The following is a 17,561-nucleotide window of genomic DNA, read 5'->3' as shown; positions in this document are numbered from 1 at the left end:
CCAGGAGCTCAAATGCTCAGGGGCATGAGATATAGTGGATAATAGGGGTCTTTTTCGGGATATTTGTTTAAGGAACACACAAATCATGAGTGGACTTGCAAATAAGTCAAAGCTTTGTTTGCTTTATAAATAAGATCGTCTATACCATTTTTTTCAGATTCCATATAGATCCATTAATATACAGTATTTGTATTTCCCTTTCTGACTTTAGTCTGTATGACAGTATCTAGGTCTATCCACATCTCTTCAAATGACAGAAATAAAGGGACAGACATAACGAACAAGCATAGAGATACCAAAGCGGAAAGGGGGAGTGGGGTGAATTGGGAGACTGGGATTGACATATATACATTACCATGAATAAAATAGATAACAAATGGGAACCTACTTTATAGCACGGGAAACTCTACTCATTGCTTTGTGGTTACCTAAATGGGAAGGAAATCCAAAAAAGATGGGATATATGTATATGTATAGCTGATTCACTTTGCTGTACAGCAGAAACTAACACAGGCTTCCCTGGTGGCTTAACCAGTAAAGAATCTGCCTGCAGTGCAGGAGACATTGGTTCAATCCCTGGGTCCGGAAGATCCCCTGGAGAATATTCCAATTCTAAAATATAAAATCTAAAATAAAAATCTAAAAAATAAATTAAAAAAAAAAAAAGCTTGATTTGCAGGAGAGACCTGATGATGAAGGGTCTTAATGCAGGAGAGTGATGTGGTGAGAACTGTATGATAATTAGAAGATAGATTGGTGGACAAAGTACTGGAGGCTGAGACAGCAATGAGGAGGCCATTTGTTCAGAACAGGAGAGATCTGGAGATGAATTGAGGCAGTGGCAGTCCACAGAGTGGGAGGTTGATAATTTAGGCAGTGGGTGTGATAAAGAACTTGATGTCTAGGGGAGGAGATGAAGGAAAAAAGGCCGCTGAGGTTATGGTCTACCCAGAGATATGTGAAGTGAAACATAAAGTATGGAAAAGAAATATAAGAACATGTAAATATGTTTCAGTTCAGTTCAGTCGCTCAGGTGTGTCTGACTCCTTGCGAGCCCATGGACTGTAGCACGCCAGGCTTCCCTGTCCATTACCAACTCCTAGAGCTTGCTCACACTCATGACCATTGAGTCGTTGATGCCATCCAACCATCTCATCCTCTATCATCCCATTTTCCTCCTGCCTTCAATCTTTCCCAGCATCAGGGAGTTTACTCAAACTCATGTCCACTGAGTCGGTGATGCCATCCAGCCATCTCATCCTCTGTCATCCCCTTCTCCTGCTGCCTTCAATCTTTCCCAGCCAGCATCAGGGTCTTTTCAAATGAGTCGGTTCTTCACATCATGCGGCCAAAGTATTGGAGCTTCAGCTTCAGCATCAGTCCTTCCAATGAATATTCAGGACTGATTTCCTTTACGATTGACTGGTTGGATCTCCTTGCAGTCCAAGGGACTCTCAAGAGTCTTCTCCAACACCACAATTCAAAAGCATCAATTCTTCAGTGCTCAGCTTTGTTTATAGTCCAACTCACATCCATCCATGACTTCTGGAAAAACCTACGGACCTTTGTTGGCAAAGTAATGTCTCTGCTTTTTAATATTCTGTCTAGGTTAGTCATAGATTTTCTTCCAAGGAGCAAGCGTCTTTTAATTTCATGACTGCAGTCACCATCTGCAGTGATTTTGGAGCCCCCCAAAAATAGTCTCTCACTGTTTCCATTGTTTCCTCATCTATTTGCCATGAAGTGATGGGATTGGATGTCATGATCTTAGTTTTTTGAATGTTGAGTTTTAAGCCTACTTTTCCACTCTCCTCTTTCACTTTCATCAAGAGGCTCTTTAGTTCTTCTTTGCTTTCTGCCATAAGGGTGGAGTCATCTGCATATCTGAAGTTATTGATGTTTCTTCTGGCAGTCTTGATTCCAGCTTGTGCTTCATCCAGCCCGGCATTTCCCATGATGTACTCTGCACAGAAGTTAAATAAGCAGGGTCACAGTATACAGCCTTGACGTACTCCTTTCCCAATTTGGAACCAGTGTGTTGTTCCATGTCTGGTTCTAACTGTGGTTTCTTGACCTGCAGACAGACTTCTCAGGAGGCAGGTAAGATGGTCTGGTATTCCGATCTCTTGAAGAATTTTCCACAGTTTTTTGTGATCCACACAGTCAAAGGCTTTGGCATAGTCAATAAAGCAGAAGTAGGTGTTTTTCTGGAACTCAACTGCTTTTTTGATGATCTAGCAGATGTTGGCATTTTGATCTCTGGTTCCTCTGCCTTTTTTAAATCCAGCTTGAACATCTGGAAGTTCATGGTTTACGGACTGTTGAAACCTTGCTTGGAGAATTTTGAGCATTACTTTACTAGCATGTGAGATGAGTGCAATTGTGCGGTAGTTTGAGCATTCTTTGGCATTGCCTTTCTTTGGGATTGGAATGAAAACTGCCCTTTTCCAGTCCTGTGGTCACCGCTGAGTTTTCTGAGTTTGCTGGCATATTGAATGCAGGAATTTAATAGTATCATCTTTTAGGATCTGAAATAGCTCACCTCCACTAGCTTTGTTCATAGTGATGCTTCCTAAGGCCCACTTGACTTCGCCTTCCAGGATGTCTGGTTCTAGATGAGTGATCACACCATCGTGGTTATCTGGGTCTTGAAGATCTTTTTTGTATAGTTCTTCTGTATATTCTTGTCACCTATGTTTATGTTTAGTTTCACCTATATAAGTAAAAGATAGCAATTATATTTTACTAATGATTATGCTTTGAATTGTTAATACTATAGATATTTCATTAAAAAAGTTATTATGCTATACTGGAGGTTGATGCTCAAAATTTTTTAACTGGTCAGAGTCTAATCAGAAATGATTGGAGACCAAAGAAGGCTTTATTTTTATATATTTATTCTTTTCATTAGAGTCTAGTTGATTTATAATGCTGTGTTAGTTTCAGATATACAGCAAAGTGAATCAGTTATACATATACATATATCCACTCTTTTTTAGATTCTGTTCCCATATAGGCCATTACAGAATACTGAATAGTGTTCCCTGTGCTATACAGGAGATCCTTATAAGTTATCTATTTTTTATAAGTAGTGTGTATATGTCAATATTGATTTCCCAATTAATTCCTCAGTCCCCAAGGAAGGCTTTAAAGCAGTGGATTCCAAATTTTCTATTCTTCAGATTCTTTACACTCTTTTATTTAGAACCCCAAGGAACCTTTAATTATGTTCATTATACTTATTTAAACTTATTTTGTTACTGTATTAAAAGTTGAGAAATTTAAAAGTATTTGTTTAGTAATTCATTTAAAGATAATAATAACAAATCCAGTACATGTTAGCATAGATAACATGTGCTATGCTGTGTTCAGTCACTTTAGTCGTGTCTCTTTGCGACCTTATGGACGATAGCTTGCCAGGTTCCTTGTCCATGGAATTCTCCAGGCAAGAATGCTGGAGTGGGTTGCCATGCCCTCTTCCAGGGGATCTCTCCTACCTAGGGGTTGAACCCACATCTCCTGTGTCTCCTGCATTGCAAGCGGATTCTTTACCCAGTGGGAATTCTTTACCTGGGAAAAGTCAGGTTCCTTACCTGGGAAAGGTGGATTCTTTACCTGGGAAGCCCATAAATAACATACTTATTACAAAAACCAATTTTATTTTCCAAAACAAAACAAAGTTTAATGAGAAGAGTGGCATTGTTTTACACTTTTGTGAATGTCTTTAACATCTGGTTTCATGGAAGGAATCGATTCTCTGATCTGTTCAGTACTCAAATCTGTTGTAATATGTTTTTTTTTTGGATTGACGTGTGTGAAGAAAATCTCACACAAAGGTGTAATTGGAAAAGGGAGAGGTTTATAATACTCTCCTCATGTCACTGTAGATACTTTTCTTTGATCCTATTCAAAAACTTGATATATGATAGTTTTCCAAGGGTTAATTGCAATATGGAAATTGAAACCACATCAGGATACTTTTCATGCTCTGTAATATTAAATCAATTTATTTAAATCTGTAACTTTGACTAGGTCAGCATTCAAGTCTGATTTTGTAACATTGTGAAATGGATATGTGAAAAATATTGGTTCTCTGAGTTAGGCAGGAGTTAAACAACAGCTAAAAAGATCACTTCTGTTAGTATCACCAGTAGGCTCATCAGAAAATATTTATGTTTTGGGAAACTGTCAAATCATGGTGATGGATATAAGTTTCCAAAAATTCTAATTTTTACTGGAAAATTTTAATTTTATCATTGGTAACCATTATTGTCAGTTATTTTCCTTACTTGTTTTCAAGAAAATGTCTGCCCAATATGCAAGTCTGAGTAACCATAGTTTGTCTGTCAGACATTCTTTCAAATACATGCAGGGTTACGTGGAAAATTTGGCTACTTTAGCTGGCTACTAAAACAGTTGAGTAAGTGCTTTTTCTTGCCTCAATTATTGCAATTCAGATGAAGCATTAAAAAAATTTTTATTTGTTTGTTTTTACTGTGCGTGAGTGGTGATGAAGCATATAAGATAAGAAGCTGGGTACCAATACCTTGATTTGTACTAAGGCTCTTCCAGTTTTACTCACCATCTCTTTTGTACCAATAGCATAAATGTGAACACAGTGAAAAAAAGCTGAAAATATGTTAGTATCATTATGAAAATAGTTCTGATTTCATGCACTCCAAGAAAGACCTTGAGGGTTATCTCCTTAATAACTGATGGTTTAAGGTCATCCTAATACTGATCTGGGGAAAATATCATGTCACCTTCTGTGTTTTGAAAAGTTTAGAGAAAAAGCATTTAAAATTTCTGCTACGTTAAAAAAAAGTGAGGTGATCTTATCTGACCTTGAAATAACTTTTAAAAATTTCTTTCTTTTTAGTCTAAGGGAAAACATTTAAAAGTTACTGTTTTAACTTTTCTGGCATTAGCAAACAGAAATGTCCTTTTAATGGAGCCCTTTCATTCCCTCTCCAAAGCTTTTTGAATTGCAATTTTAATTAAGGGTAACATTTTTTTTGGTTTCACAGAATTGATTGCTCAGGAACAGGTCTTATTTTATTGAAGTATATTATATGTGATAATGATAAGTATATAAGTCAATCCAACTCATGTTTTAGTTTATGAGATATAGTATCTCTTCCCTTAAATCATACAAAAGGGTGCTGTATTTGAAAAATTTAATATTTAAAGTGTAATTATTTTAATCTACCTTGTTTCTTTAAGAGTACTTTTTAATACAATCATGGATGGTCATCTGAGTCTTGAGTTGTCTTAAGTGCTAATTTCATAAAATGTTTATCCAGCATATTTGTTAAAACCATGTATTCTTTCTAATCATAATCCAGGTGGCAATCGAAAGTAATGAAAATGACTTTAATAATTCACCTAATGAGACATGGTTAAAATTAGTTTTTAGACAATAGCTTTTATGTTGTTTACAGAGTGATCCTCAAGAATGGATGATATTGCAGAAAAAGGGCACATGTTATAAGTTAGAAGCCAGAGGAACACTTTATGGAAACCAAAACTGGGGTTATTAGATCCTTAATAGGGAGAAAAAGATTAAGCTAACAGACAAGAGTCTTAAACATTGCCCTAGAGTCTAAAGAAAGGGATATTGGGTTGTAAGGTATTTTTTTCCTAATCATAAAAGAATTTCAGATTCACAGAGGAATAAAGAATAGTATAGCAAGCAACCAAATGATCACCACTTAAATGTAACTGTTGTTAATATATTCTTATATTTTCTTCCTCTTTTTTTCAAAGAGATTTTAAACTAATGACATGACATTTTATTCCTATATAAAACAATTTCCATCTGTAAAAGATTAAAACTTACAAATACACATTTTACAGTGATGGGATGATCTGAGAGATTCAGAAGGCCTTTGTTTTGTAGACTGGATGTGCCAAGCTGTGAAGTCTAGCGAAAGGGCTTGGAATGATGAAGGGGATTTTATAAAATTGTGTAGAGGACTTAGAGGAGGAAGAACACTGCTGCTGCTGCTACTGCTAAGTCGCCTCAGTTGTGTCTGACTCTGTGTGGCCCCATAGACGGCAGCCCACCAGGCTCCTGGGATTCTCCAGGCAAGAACAATGGAGTGGGTTGCCATTTCCTTCTCTAGTGCATGAAAGTGAAAAGTGAAAGTGAAGTCGCTCAGTCGTGTTCGACTCTTTGCGACCCCATGGACTGCAGCCTACCAGGCTCCTCCGTCCATGGGATTTTCCAGGCAAGAGTACTGGAGTGGGTTGCCATTGCCTTCTCTGGGAAGAACACTGAGCTGAGGGTAAATATGTGGAAGAGAGCCAGAGAGAGATAGTTAATGGAGAATTTTGGTTAAATTTTGCTATTTGGTGTGTGATTTAACCATTTTCTCTATCTCTCCATAATGTCTTAATTTAAATTTACATTACTCCTTTGTGCTTTAGAAATTGGATTTTTTTTGACCCTGACCTTAAAGGTGGGTGGTAGTGAAAACCGAGGCTGGCCAAATGTGTTCATTGGAGCTGCACCGTTAATGTCAGAGGGATCTAGGAACACATACTTTGAAGAGTTTTAGCCAATCAATAACAGAATGTCCTATTAGAGTTATTTATTTATTTTACAAATACATTTTTTTATTGGAGTATAATTGCTTTACAATGTTGTGTTAGTTTTTGCTATACAACAGCATGAGTCAGCTATATGTATACATCCCCCCTCACTTAAGATATATATAATTACATATATATCTCTTCCTCTTAAGCCTCCCTCCCACCCCCCATCCCACCCATCTAGATCATCGCAGAGCATTGAGCCGAGCTTCTGTGCTATATAACAGCTTCCCATTAGCTATCTATTGGTAGTGTATATACGTCAGTACTAATCTATCCATTTGTCCCACCCTCCCCACCCCTTGTCCACAGGTCTGTTCTTTACATCTACATCTGTTTTCCCTCCCTGCACATTGGTTCATCAGTACCAACTTTCTAGATTCCATATATATGCTTTAATGTACAATGCTTGTTTCTCTCAGAGTTATTTAATTACCCCTCTTTGTTTCTTGCATTGAAATAATATAGTCTGCCGTAATTTATGCAATGTCTTCTTGTGTGTAGGTCTCGGATGTGGTTTATTATACACTGCAACGGTCACCATCACGTGCCAGTATTTTGACAGCCGTCGTGGCCTTGCCCTTGGCCTGATTTCAACAGGTACATTTTCAATATAAGTACAGCACTGCCACTCTTCAGCCTTGTAATCAAAGCTAAAAGTTACCAAGCACAGATAGGTTTGACCAACCACCCCCCAGCTACCACTCAGGAGCACAACTTTTTTTTTTCTTTTTTACTCTAATCCTTAGGAAATTATTTTCCACTGTAAATATGGGTGTATCTTTCAAAACACCCTAAAGATACATATATAAAAAAAGCTGGGACATTAGATGTCCAATATAACATAGGAAAAGAAAACTTATGGGTCCAATAATTTGAGAATCACATCCTGGTGATAGCCTTCCTAAAAGAAGCAGAGAGCACTAAAGTAAAGCACCTGAACCCTGAGAAAGACAGGAGAAATGAAAGGAAAATGGAGACCCTTCAGTCCACTGTCAAGAAGACCAATGCTGATACCTCTCTGACTCCATTTACTGTGGAACTTAGTTTTTCTAAAGCACTGATTTGTGAATACATTCAACTAGTCTATGTGCATATCCAAATGACAGACTGTTTATCCTTATTATTCCTTAAATAATCAGGACCATCACTGGGCAGGGGGCAGAGTGTAAGTATAAAACCTTCTGGATTTTAAGTCTCTGATATTTTTAAGTGTTTTCTTTTTCAGGTGTATTTTTTTCCTAAGCTATTTAGAGAACTTATCAAAATTTCTGCGGCCAATATTTTATGAGTTTGTTTAGGAGATAAAGTGTCCAGGCTTACTGAACGTTTACATTGCTACTTGCTAATGGGTGGCTATTCCTGAGAGGTCAGACTTTCCGATAAGCTGAATTACTTCAGTAGTGTATCTGGCAACAGGATCCAAACTAATGTTTTGTTCCTGAAGCCAGTGCAGCAAAGTGACTCTAGATCAGATTAAATTAAGCTGGATATTTACCCGAGGTGATTTAAGAAAGCTTTACCAGATAAGAAATGTGATCATGGCCCAGGAGGAGAGAGGACCAGGGTCTGAGGGCATGGTTAAGGTAGAACTGAGAGAAGAAAGAGAAAAAACAAAAGGATGGAGAATCCAGAGCAGTTCAATAGCAGTTTAAGGAACTGACAGCATCTTCCACAAGTGTGGGAAGGACTGTGAGACAGGCATGGCACCTTAAAGGACAATAGGTCTTACCTACACTGTATTTTTTTTGGCCATGCATCATGCGGGATCTTACCTAACTAGGGGTCAAACCTGTGCCCCCAAGAATTGGGAATTTGGACTCTTAACCACTGGACCACCATGGAAGTCCCATCTATACTGTATTTTTTTTTTTAAAGGCACTGTAATGTGACAAACCCAGACCCTGAAGCCAAATCACCTGGTTTTGAATTCTCTGTCACTTAGTAGCTGCCTGGTGACAGACAAGTTACCTAACTGTTCTGTGCAATTAAGTGTTAAGCCTCATTTTTCTGAACTATAAAATGAGGATAATAATAGTTCCCATCTATTGGACTCCACCCTGTACAGTCTGTATTTGCCCAGCTTCATGACTAAAGAAAGAACCCAGTGACATGTGAGTAGGTATAAGTGAAGCAGGCACTGGTCAAGCAGGGGATGTGCAGAGAGCAGGAGAGCAGCCACTTTGAGTGACCCGACCATACACCATCCCACCGGGGTATTGGGAATATTAGAGGAACATATGCATAAGGCACATGGCAAGGGCTGTAAAAGTGTCAGCTGTTAAAACTATCACCTAGGTTTCCCTTAACATAAAACTATCACCTAGGTTTCCCTTAACATCCAGATTTATCTGGGATGAAGGTGTTAGAAATCGTATGCTGAGAGAGTTGCTCTTGCTTTCCACTCAGTCTAAAGAGGAAACCATAAGGGCCTGGACCTTGGCACACTGGACCACAATGGACTGACTGTGGACAATCCAGATTTGGCAGAATTAGGGAGTTTTCAGTTGCAACACATAGGAAGCCAGGTGAGGCAGAAATCAGGGAGCAGTATGAATCCACTGTCTTAGTCTGTTCAGACTGCTCTAAAGTATCTTAGACTGAGTGGCTTATAATCAACAGAAATGTGTGTCTCAGAGTTCTGAGACTGGTGGTCTGAGATCAGGGTGTCAAGGTTAGCTGGGCTGGGTTCTGGTGAGAGCCTTCTCCTAGATTGCATACTGTCATCTTCTTCCTTTGTCCTCATATTACAGAACAGAAGAGGAAGCTCTCTGGGGTTCTCTTTAGTAAGTGCATTCATTCCATTCATGGGGCTCCACCCTTTGACCTAGTCACCTCCCAAAGCCCATACCTACTAACTCCATCATGTTGGGGGTTAAGATTTCAACTTACAAATTTTGGAGAGACCCAAACACTCAGTCTGTAGTATCTACCATCAGTGAAAGAGGTGACAAGAAAAATAAAACACAGTAGAAATTTTTAAAAATTGAAAAAGAACCCAAAATCAAAATAACTGAATTAATGTGACTTAGTTTAAATATTGTGACCTAGATGAAATAAAGAAACATGGGCATAAAATGGAAGTTTTGGGAATAGTCTTACTCCTTGGTGAACAGGGATTGATAAACTAATGCCCATGGACCCAGTCTGATCTACTAAGTGTTTTTTGGACAGCTCATGCATAAAGAATTGTTTTTACATTTTTGATTGGTTGAAAAAAATCAAAAGAATATTTCATGACACATGAAAATTACGTAAAATTAAAATTTCAGTGTCTATAAATAAAGCTTTATTGAAACACAGTCATACTCATTCCTTCATGATTCTTCTCTGGCTGCTTTCATGTTTCAAGGGCAGAGTTGAGTATTTGTGACAGAGCTTGGATGGCCCACTGTGGGCTAATTATTTCCTCTCTAGCCCTTTTATAGAAAAAGTCTATTGACCCCTGGTCTTGAAGAAGAGTTCATCAAGATGTATGTGTATATCTTACCATTTCAGGTTCCCTGAACATCAAATTCATATTTTCCCTCTTTGTGACCATGTATACCATAGACATGCATGGAAGCATAATTAGTGCTTTATTTCACTTTTTCCTTTACATTGATGATTTTTAAATTGGGATTTTCTTTTTAAAGATTAAAAATTATAGTTTTACAGTTTACACAGTTCCACAAGAGAGCTCTAATTACTCTTCATTGCCCTGAAAGAATTTCTGCATTTTGTTTTTCGGCTGTGCCACGGGGCTTGTGAGATCTTAGTTCCCCGACCAAAGATTGAACCCAGCCCCTTGGCAGTGAGAGCATGGAGTCCTAACCACTGGACAACCCGAGTATTCCCTGCTGTATCTTCCTAAGCCATGACTACATTCTCATGGGATGTAGGCTGAAAACACTAGTATCCAAAGTGGAGTTTTATTTTGCTGCCCTGTCATAAACTTAGCATATCATAGGTTTTTGATAAACCACCTATTGAAGTGATTTGATATGTTTCCCGTAATATTTCATAATGTTGATGGATAAACTTAGTTGGTGAGCAATGGGGAATTCTTTACTTTCTCCAGATCAAAATATTTAACTTTCAAAACACCAAGAATATTTTAAAGTAATTATATGACACTTTGTTAGAACTTCTACAAAGCAATGGTGTTAGAGAAAATATGAATTAATAGTAAATGAATGCTAATGCACTATGGAAGTGCATGAAATATAGTCCTCTTTTCAGCTCTTTCCATTTGTTTTCTGAAGTGCTTTTAACCTTTGAAGTATGTGCCACTTTTAAAAAGATAAGGAAGAATTCGACTTGTCTACTTTTATTACTTAATAGTCAGCACAGGGATACTTCCTAAGTAGCCACAAAAAGATACTGTATTAACTGTCATTACACTAATGTGAACTATTGATTAATGTTTGTAAGCAAAGTTTTTTTCTTTGGGGATAAGGGAGTTAATTTAAAATATGTTAGGAAGGGACAACTGTGGTACCAAATTTTTTTTTTTTAATAATTCTAAGAGTCATTTGGTTATTTGTAATTTTTACAATAAGCTTGGCATCCTGTTGGGATTATGATGTAATTTGGTATAGACCATTTAAAAAGTATGATTAACCTCTTTAGACTAATTTTTTTAAAATTACAGATCACTTTCTTTCATATTTTTTTTGAGTTGACATTTCTCAATGATATTTAAATTTTAAAATACTCAATTAACAACTTGAAATCAGAACCACATAAGAAAACTTCAAATTAGTTCAGCTGATGTAATTTGCTATTCCAGTGTGGGTCATGTGATCTACTTAAAAAATAGTGTATTTACAGTGTTGCACAAATGTGCAAGCAGACATACTTTGTAATTTTAATATCCTATCGAAGTTCACTTTACTTTCTCATAGTTTATTAATATCAATCATTCATTCTGATGATTAGCAATGGATTTGAGCTTCCCTTGTGTCTCAGATAGTAAAGAATTAGTCTGCAATGCAGGAGACCCAGGTTCGATCCCTGGATTGGGAAGATCCCCTGGACAAGGAAATGGCAACCCAGTCCAGTGTTCTTGCCTGAAGAATGCCATAGACAAAGGAGCCTGGCGGACTACAGTCCATGGGGTTGCAAAGAGTCAGACACGACTGAGAGACTAACACACTTGAGTTAGCAAACCACTATAAATATCCTACAACTAAAATATTAATATATCCTTCATCTCAAAAAATAAAATATGAAAACTTTTCTTTTCCAAAAGGAATACATATAAAGCATGGAGCCTGTAAGTACTAAAAATGTAGTTGCGTAAGGTATTTGTTAAGAACATAGGTTCCTGGGGTCAGACTGAGTGCAAATCCTACTTATACCACTTGTAGCTTTCTGATCTGTGGCAAAGTTCTCAACCTTTTTAGCCCTAGGTCACTTCAAGTGTACACTGGGAATAATAATAGGACATACTCAATAGGAGGGGCTTCCCAGGTGGCGCTGGAGGTGAAGAACCCACCTGACAGTGCAGGAGACACAGGAGATGTGGGTTTGATCCCTGGGTGGGAAGATTCCCTGGAGCAGGAAATGATAACCCACTCCAGTATTCTTGTCTGAAAACTTCATGGACAGAAGAGCCTGGCAGACTATAGTTTATAGTCACAGAGAGTCAGACATGACTGAGCAGACATAAGCACTCACCTGCACACAATAGGATTATTGTAAGGAAACATTATTGTGCCATGTAAAGTATTTAACACAGCGTCTGAACTGCAAATGCTAGTTTTAAAAATAGATCTGTCAGTGTTTCTATTGTTGAGGTCGTCATTGTCATCATCTTTAGTTTTCTTGTTGTGATTTTAATATGAAGGCACACTCATGAATGCCAGTGTGAAAAAGAAATTGAACTGTAGTACTAACAATGCTTGTTCTGAGAGTCCCAATGATAAGAGGTTAAGATTAAACAGTTCCCATTTCCTTTTTAGGTTCAAGTGTTGGACTTTTTATATATGCTGCTTTGCAGAGACTTTTGATTGAGTTCTATGGACTGGATGGATGCCTGCTGATTGTGGGTGCTTTAGCTTTAAATATATTAGCCTGTGGCAGTCTGATGAGACCCCTCCAGTCCTCTGACTTCCCTTTACCTGAGAAAACAGCTCTGGAAAATGTACCAGATAGGTACTTGATTTACAAAGAAAAAGAAAAGGACCTAGAAGAAAACATAAACATGCTTGAAAAGAGCTACAGTGGGGAGGAAACATGCAAGGGCACCTTAGCCAATGGTGACTGGAAATCAGAGAGTCTGCTTCATAAAAACCCAACAACAACGGCACACACACAAGAGACTGAAACATACAAGAGGAAAGTTGCAGAACCGAAATATTTTTGCAAACAGCTTGCCAAGAGGAAATGGCAGTTATATAAAAACTATTGTGGGGAAACTGTGGCTCTTTTTAAAAACAAAGTATTTTCAGCACTCTTCATCGCCATCTTTCTCTTTGACATTGGAGGGTTTCCACCTTCGTTACTTATGGAAGATGTGGCAAGAAGTTCAAATGTGAAAGAAGAGGAGTTTATTATGCCTCTTATTTCTATTATTGGCATTATGACAGCAGTTGGTAAACTCATTTTAGGGATACTGGCTGACTTCAAGTGGATTAATACCTTATATCTTTATGTAGCTACCTTAATAATCATGAGCCTGGCCTTGTGTGCAATTCCATTTGCCAAAAGTTATGTTACGTTGGCACTACTTTCTGGGATCCTAGGGTTTCTTACTGGTAATTGGTCCATCTTTCCTTATGTGACCACAAAGACAGTGGGAATTGAAAAATTAGCCCATGCCTATGGGATATTAATGTTCTTTGCTGGACTTGGAAATAGCCTTGGACCACCAATTGTTGGTAAGATATTTATCTTAAAGTAAGCCCATTTTACTGTTCTTTGTAATGTCTCTGAATACAGGAATTGCTTTTGTAATAATAGCACAGATTTATACAAAATAAATCTGCTTGGAATGCCTCTTGATCATGATTTATTCAGAATCACTTTGCTATGGTTGGAAAAGCCAATACACTTGCTCAGGAATTTGTGTTTATTCTTCATTTGGGAGAAACCCAAAATGCCTGCTTAGTCTTGTCCAACTATTTGAGAAATTCTCCTCTAACTCCCATTAGGCCACTTTGGGAGTAGAACTGGGTAATGCATATCCTAATCTGAACTGTATATAAATGTTTTAGTTAACTTTTTTATTAGGGTATAGTTGATTTACAATGTTGTGTTAGTTTCTGCTGTATAGTGAAGTGAGTCAGTTGTACATATATTTACTTCTTTTTAGATTCCTTTCCCATGTAAGTCACTACAGAGTATTGAATAGAGTTCCATGTGCTATTAAGTAGGTTCTTATTAGTTATCAATTCTATATATATAGTAGTGTGTATACATCAGTCCCACGAACTGTGTTGTATAAATTGATGAGATTAGAGTATTCCTATACATACTATGTCTATCAAACTCACTTTTTTCTTACTCTCTTTTCAGGTTGGTTTTATGACTGGACCCAGACCTATGACATTGCATTTTATTTTAGTGGCCTCTGTGTCCTGCTGGGAGGTTTTATTCTGCTGCTGGCAGCCTTGCCTTCCTGGGATACATGCAAAAAGCAACTCCCCAAGCCAGCTCCCACAACCTTTTTATACAAAGTTGCCTCTAATTCCTCTAACGTTTAGAAGAATATTGGAAGGCACTAAAGACTGTTTTCACACAGCGAAATTTCACTGTGTCTGATCTGAATGACTTTTTTTTTTACATATCCTTTATGTACTGTATATGTAGACTTGATCTCCTATATTTTCTCTCCCCCCTCCCCCCTTTTCCCAAAAAGTTGGACTACTCTGTTTTACTATTATTCATGAGTTGTGGATATTGTGAACATTTTGGCCAGCCTCAGAAGACTTTCTCTGAAAGAAACATCATTTCTCTGCAGACTCCAATAGTTCCTCTGCAGGGCAGCCAGAGGAGACTCTGCTATTTTAAAACTGATGCAAGCAGCGTGATGAGTTATGTGTGAAGGCCGCCAGGGACTAAAACACTTTCTTCTCTCTGTTAGACTCTCTAGTACATAAAAGACTTCGAGCCAGTCAGGAAATGAAAATGGTTCCTAAAACAGCATTAAGAATTGCCGTGGCACAAACTGGTCATTTTTTAAAAACATGATTTTTAAATTACCATCCCCCGTTTTCATGATTTTGTTTACCTTGATAAAGCACCCGCATGTTTGGTGCCCATCGAGGACACATCCTTTCAATTCCTAAGGTGTTTGCTGAGATCCAGGCAGTCTCCAAACAAAGGGGTAGTCACTGTAGCCTTTCTTCCTGGTTGGTCGCTGGAACCTCGCTCACTTTTGTCGGCAGCCGCTCAGTCCTGTTTCCCAAGAAGTGCTGACTTTACCTGTTTCCAAACTGGAAATGCATATTTAAAGCATTCCGTTCTGGCAAATGGGAAACATCCATTTGCTTCAGGCACAGTGGGGATGAATCGCCAGTCTTTGCATATCTTCTCAGTGAAGCATTTATTTGCAACTATCAGCTTTTACTGCTATCCAATTTTAATTCAAGGGCAGAACTAAAAAGTGTGTGGGTGGTATGTGTGCGCATGCATGTGAGCATTCTGCTCTGTGTCTGTGTGCTCTATGGAAAGGGAAAGGGGCAATAAGAAATTGATACCCTCACCCAACTTTATTCAATCATGAGAAAAATATTCTAGGAAGAAAATCAACATTTAATAAATTGACTTTTTTCTAAAGAAATGTTTTTTTAAACTTTGCTATGCATCAGAGTCTTCTATAGATTCTTTTTAAAATGTAGTTGTCTGAGTACAACTGGTAGAGATTTTAATTATGTAGGTCTAGGCTGTGGGCTAAGCATCTATATTTTTAATGAACTCTTCAAGTGGTTCTGAGAGCACAGCCTGAATTGAGAATGACTGTTAAAAGACTGGCAATAGAGAAACATTTTTTTTCTCTTAAAAAATAAAACCAGTCAACCATTGAGGTGAGGGTTTTTTAATAAACAGCCAAGTTTGATTCTTTAAATAAGAGGCACTCTGCCCATTGTGCCAAAATTGTCTTTTCATTTCTTTTGAAATAGGTAAGGTTATTTTATACGTCTATGTTGCCTTTCTTCGAAGGCACGTGAAGCACTTTATAAGCTTGAATCCCCACAAAACCTCAGTGAGGTCGGTAAATAGTGCTTTTCTAGGCAGGAAACCTGGAGATGTGGGGAACTTCATACCTGAGTAAATCCTACTCAGTAACCCAATCATGGGGCTCCAAAGTGCCTTGGACTTCTGCTCCATATTCTGACTTCTGGAAAGTTTTCTGTACCTCATTCTTTAGTCACTGTCAGGGTAGTAAGTAAAATAAGCAACATTCAAAAAAAAATTAACAGAAATGTTTTTGTGATAAAAGTTCTTTTTTGCCAATATCATGTTCAGGAAATCCTAAACCTTTTTTTATTGTTTTAAACTTTTATGCCATCCCCACATTCATTAATGTTGATACTTGTCCAAATGCATCTTCACCGTGTCTACTAATATCATCCAATGTGTGCATTATCTATTGTCTTGGGAATAAATTTTATTACAATAAAATTTTTTTTGTTTGTTTTTTATCAGTGTGGTTGCTTTTTCTATTCTTAGCTGCCATACCCCCAGCACTGAATTACAGTCACACTTTACTTGAATGTAAAAATACGAATTCTCTGATTTCACTTTGGATCCAGAATCTGGTGATTTAGACACTAGCATATTCAGTCACTTCATGGCTAATAGATGAGGAAAAAGTTGAAACAGTGGCAGACTTTATTTTCGGGAGCTCCAAAATCACTGTGGACAGTGACTGCAGCCATGAGATTAAAAGATGCTTGCTCCTTGGAAGAAAAGCTATGACAAACCTAGACAGTGTATTAAAAAGCAGAGAGGTTACTTTGCCAAAAATGGTCCATATAGTCAAAACATGATTTTTCCAGTAGTCATGTACAGATGTGAGAGTTGGACCATAAAGAAGGGTGAGTGCTGAAGAATTGATGCTTCTGAACTGTGGTTCTGGAGAAGACTCTTGAGAGTCCCTTGGACTGCAAGGAGATCAAACCAGTCAATCCTAAAGGACATCAATCCTGAATATTCATTGGAAGGACTGATGCTGAAGCTGAAGCTTCAATACTTTGGCCACCTGATGGGAACAGCTGACTCACTGGAAAAGATCCTGATGCTGGGGAAGACTGAGGACAGGAGGAGAAGGGGATACAGAGGATGAGATGGTTGGATGGCATCACTGACTCAGTGGATGTGAGTTTGAGCAAACTCCAGGAGTAGTAAAGGACAAGGAAGCCTGGCATGCTGCAGTCCATGGGGTCGCAAAGAGTTGGACATGACTTAGCAACTGAACAACAAAATTATTTTGACCATTAGTTTCCAAAAAAGCTAAAATGTCATTCCTACAGAATCCTTTTGAGGAAAGGGGGATGGACTCCCCTTTGGAATTCTTAATATTGATCTTGCTAATCATTAATAGAATTCTTGGTATGTTCCAAGCACATTATGTTATTCATCCCTCATAATAGCCCTGTGAGATGGGGATTCTGACCCTCTTGGTATGGTATAAAACATAGTTGTCATGGTACAAATGATGTACAGAAGTCATTTCCAAAAGCAAAATGAAAAATATTTCTAGCAAGCCCTTTGATTTCTAACATGGCTAGGAAATAGGGCCTAGCTGGAAGATTGCTGCAAAGCCAGTCCTGTAGTGAATAGATGAATCATGTTTATGAAGATAATTATTCATGACTTGCCTATTTCCTGAGTATTTAAAAATACCATTTAATAAAATTTTATTGATTAGAACATGATCTTTCTTTTCTGACTCAGAAGATATTTCCTGACATTCCAAGTGCCTAGGGTTGATTTTGGGAAATGTATGAAATAAGAAAGTTTGTTAGGGACCCTCTTCC

The 17,561-nt window shown here is 37.8% G+C and overlaps 1 protein-coding gene across 2 annotated transcripts in view; it reads left to right on the top strand.

Annotated features, from left to right (window-relative positions):
• Positions 1-16,223, top strand: part of SLC16A9 (solute carrier family 16 member 9) — a 75,228-nt gene extending 59,005 nt beyond the window's left edge. For both annotated transcript variants that reach the window (XM_043926685.1, XM_043926684.1), the window contains 3 exons: positions 7,099-7,194; positions 12,540-13,457; positions 14,095-16,223. In XM_043926685.1, coding sequence (XP_043782620.1) covers positions 7,099-7,194; positions 12,540-13,457; positions 14,095-14,282 — 1,202 coding nt within the window. In that variant the 3' untranslated portion in view covers positions 14,283-16,223. The remainder of the gene's footprint in view (positions 1-7,098; positions 7,195-12,539; positions 13,458-14,094) is intronic.
• Positions 16,224-17,561: the final 1,338 nt, after the last annotated feature.

Source organism: Cervus elaphus, chromosome 15 (genome assembly GCF_910594005.1).
Source record: "Cervus elaphus chromosome 15, mCerEla1.1, whole genome shotgun sequence".
In the NCBI taxonomy this organism is placed as follows: domain Eukaryota; kingdom Metazoa; phylum Chordata; class Mammalia; order Artiodactyla; family Cervidae; genus Cervus; species Cervus elaphus.
Note: the sequence above shows the minus strand (reverse complement) of the source record. Positions and strands in the feature narration are given on the sequence as shown.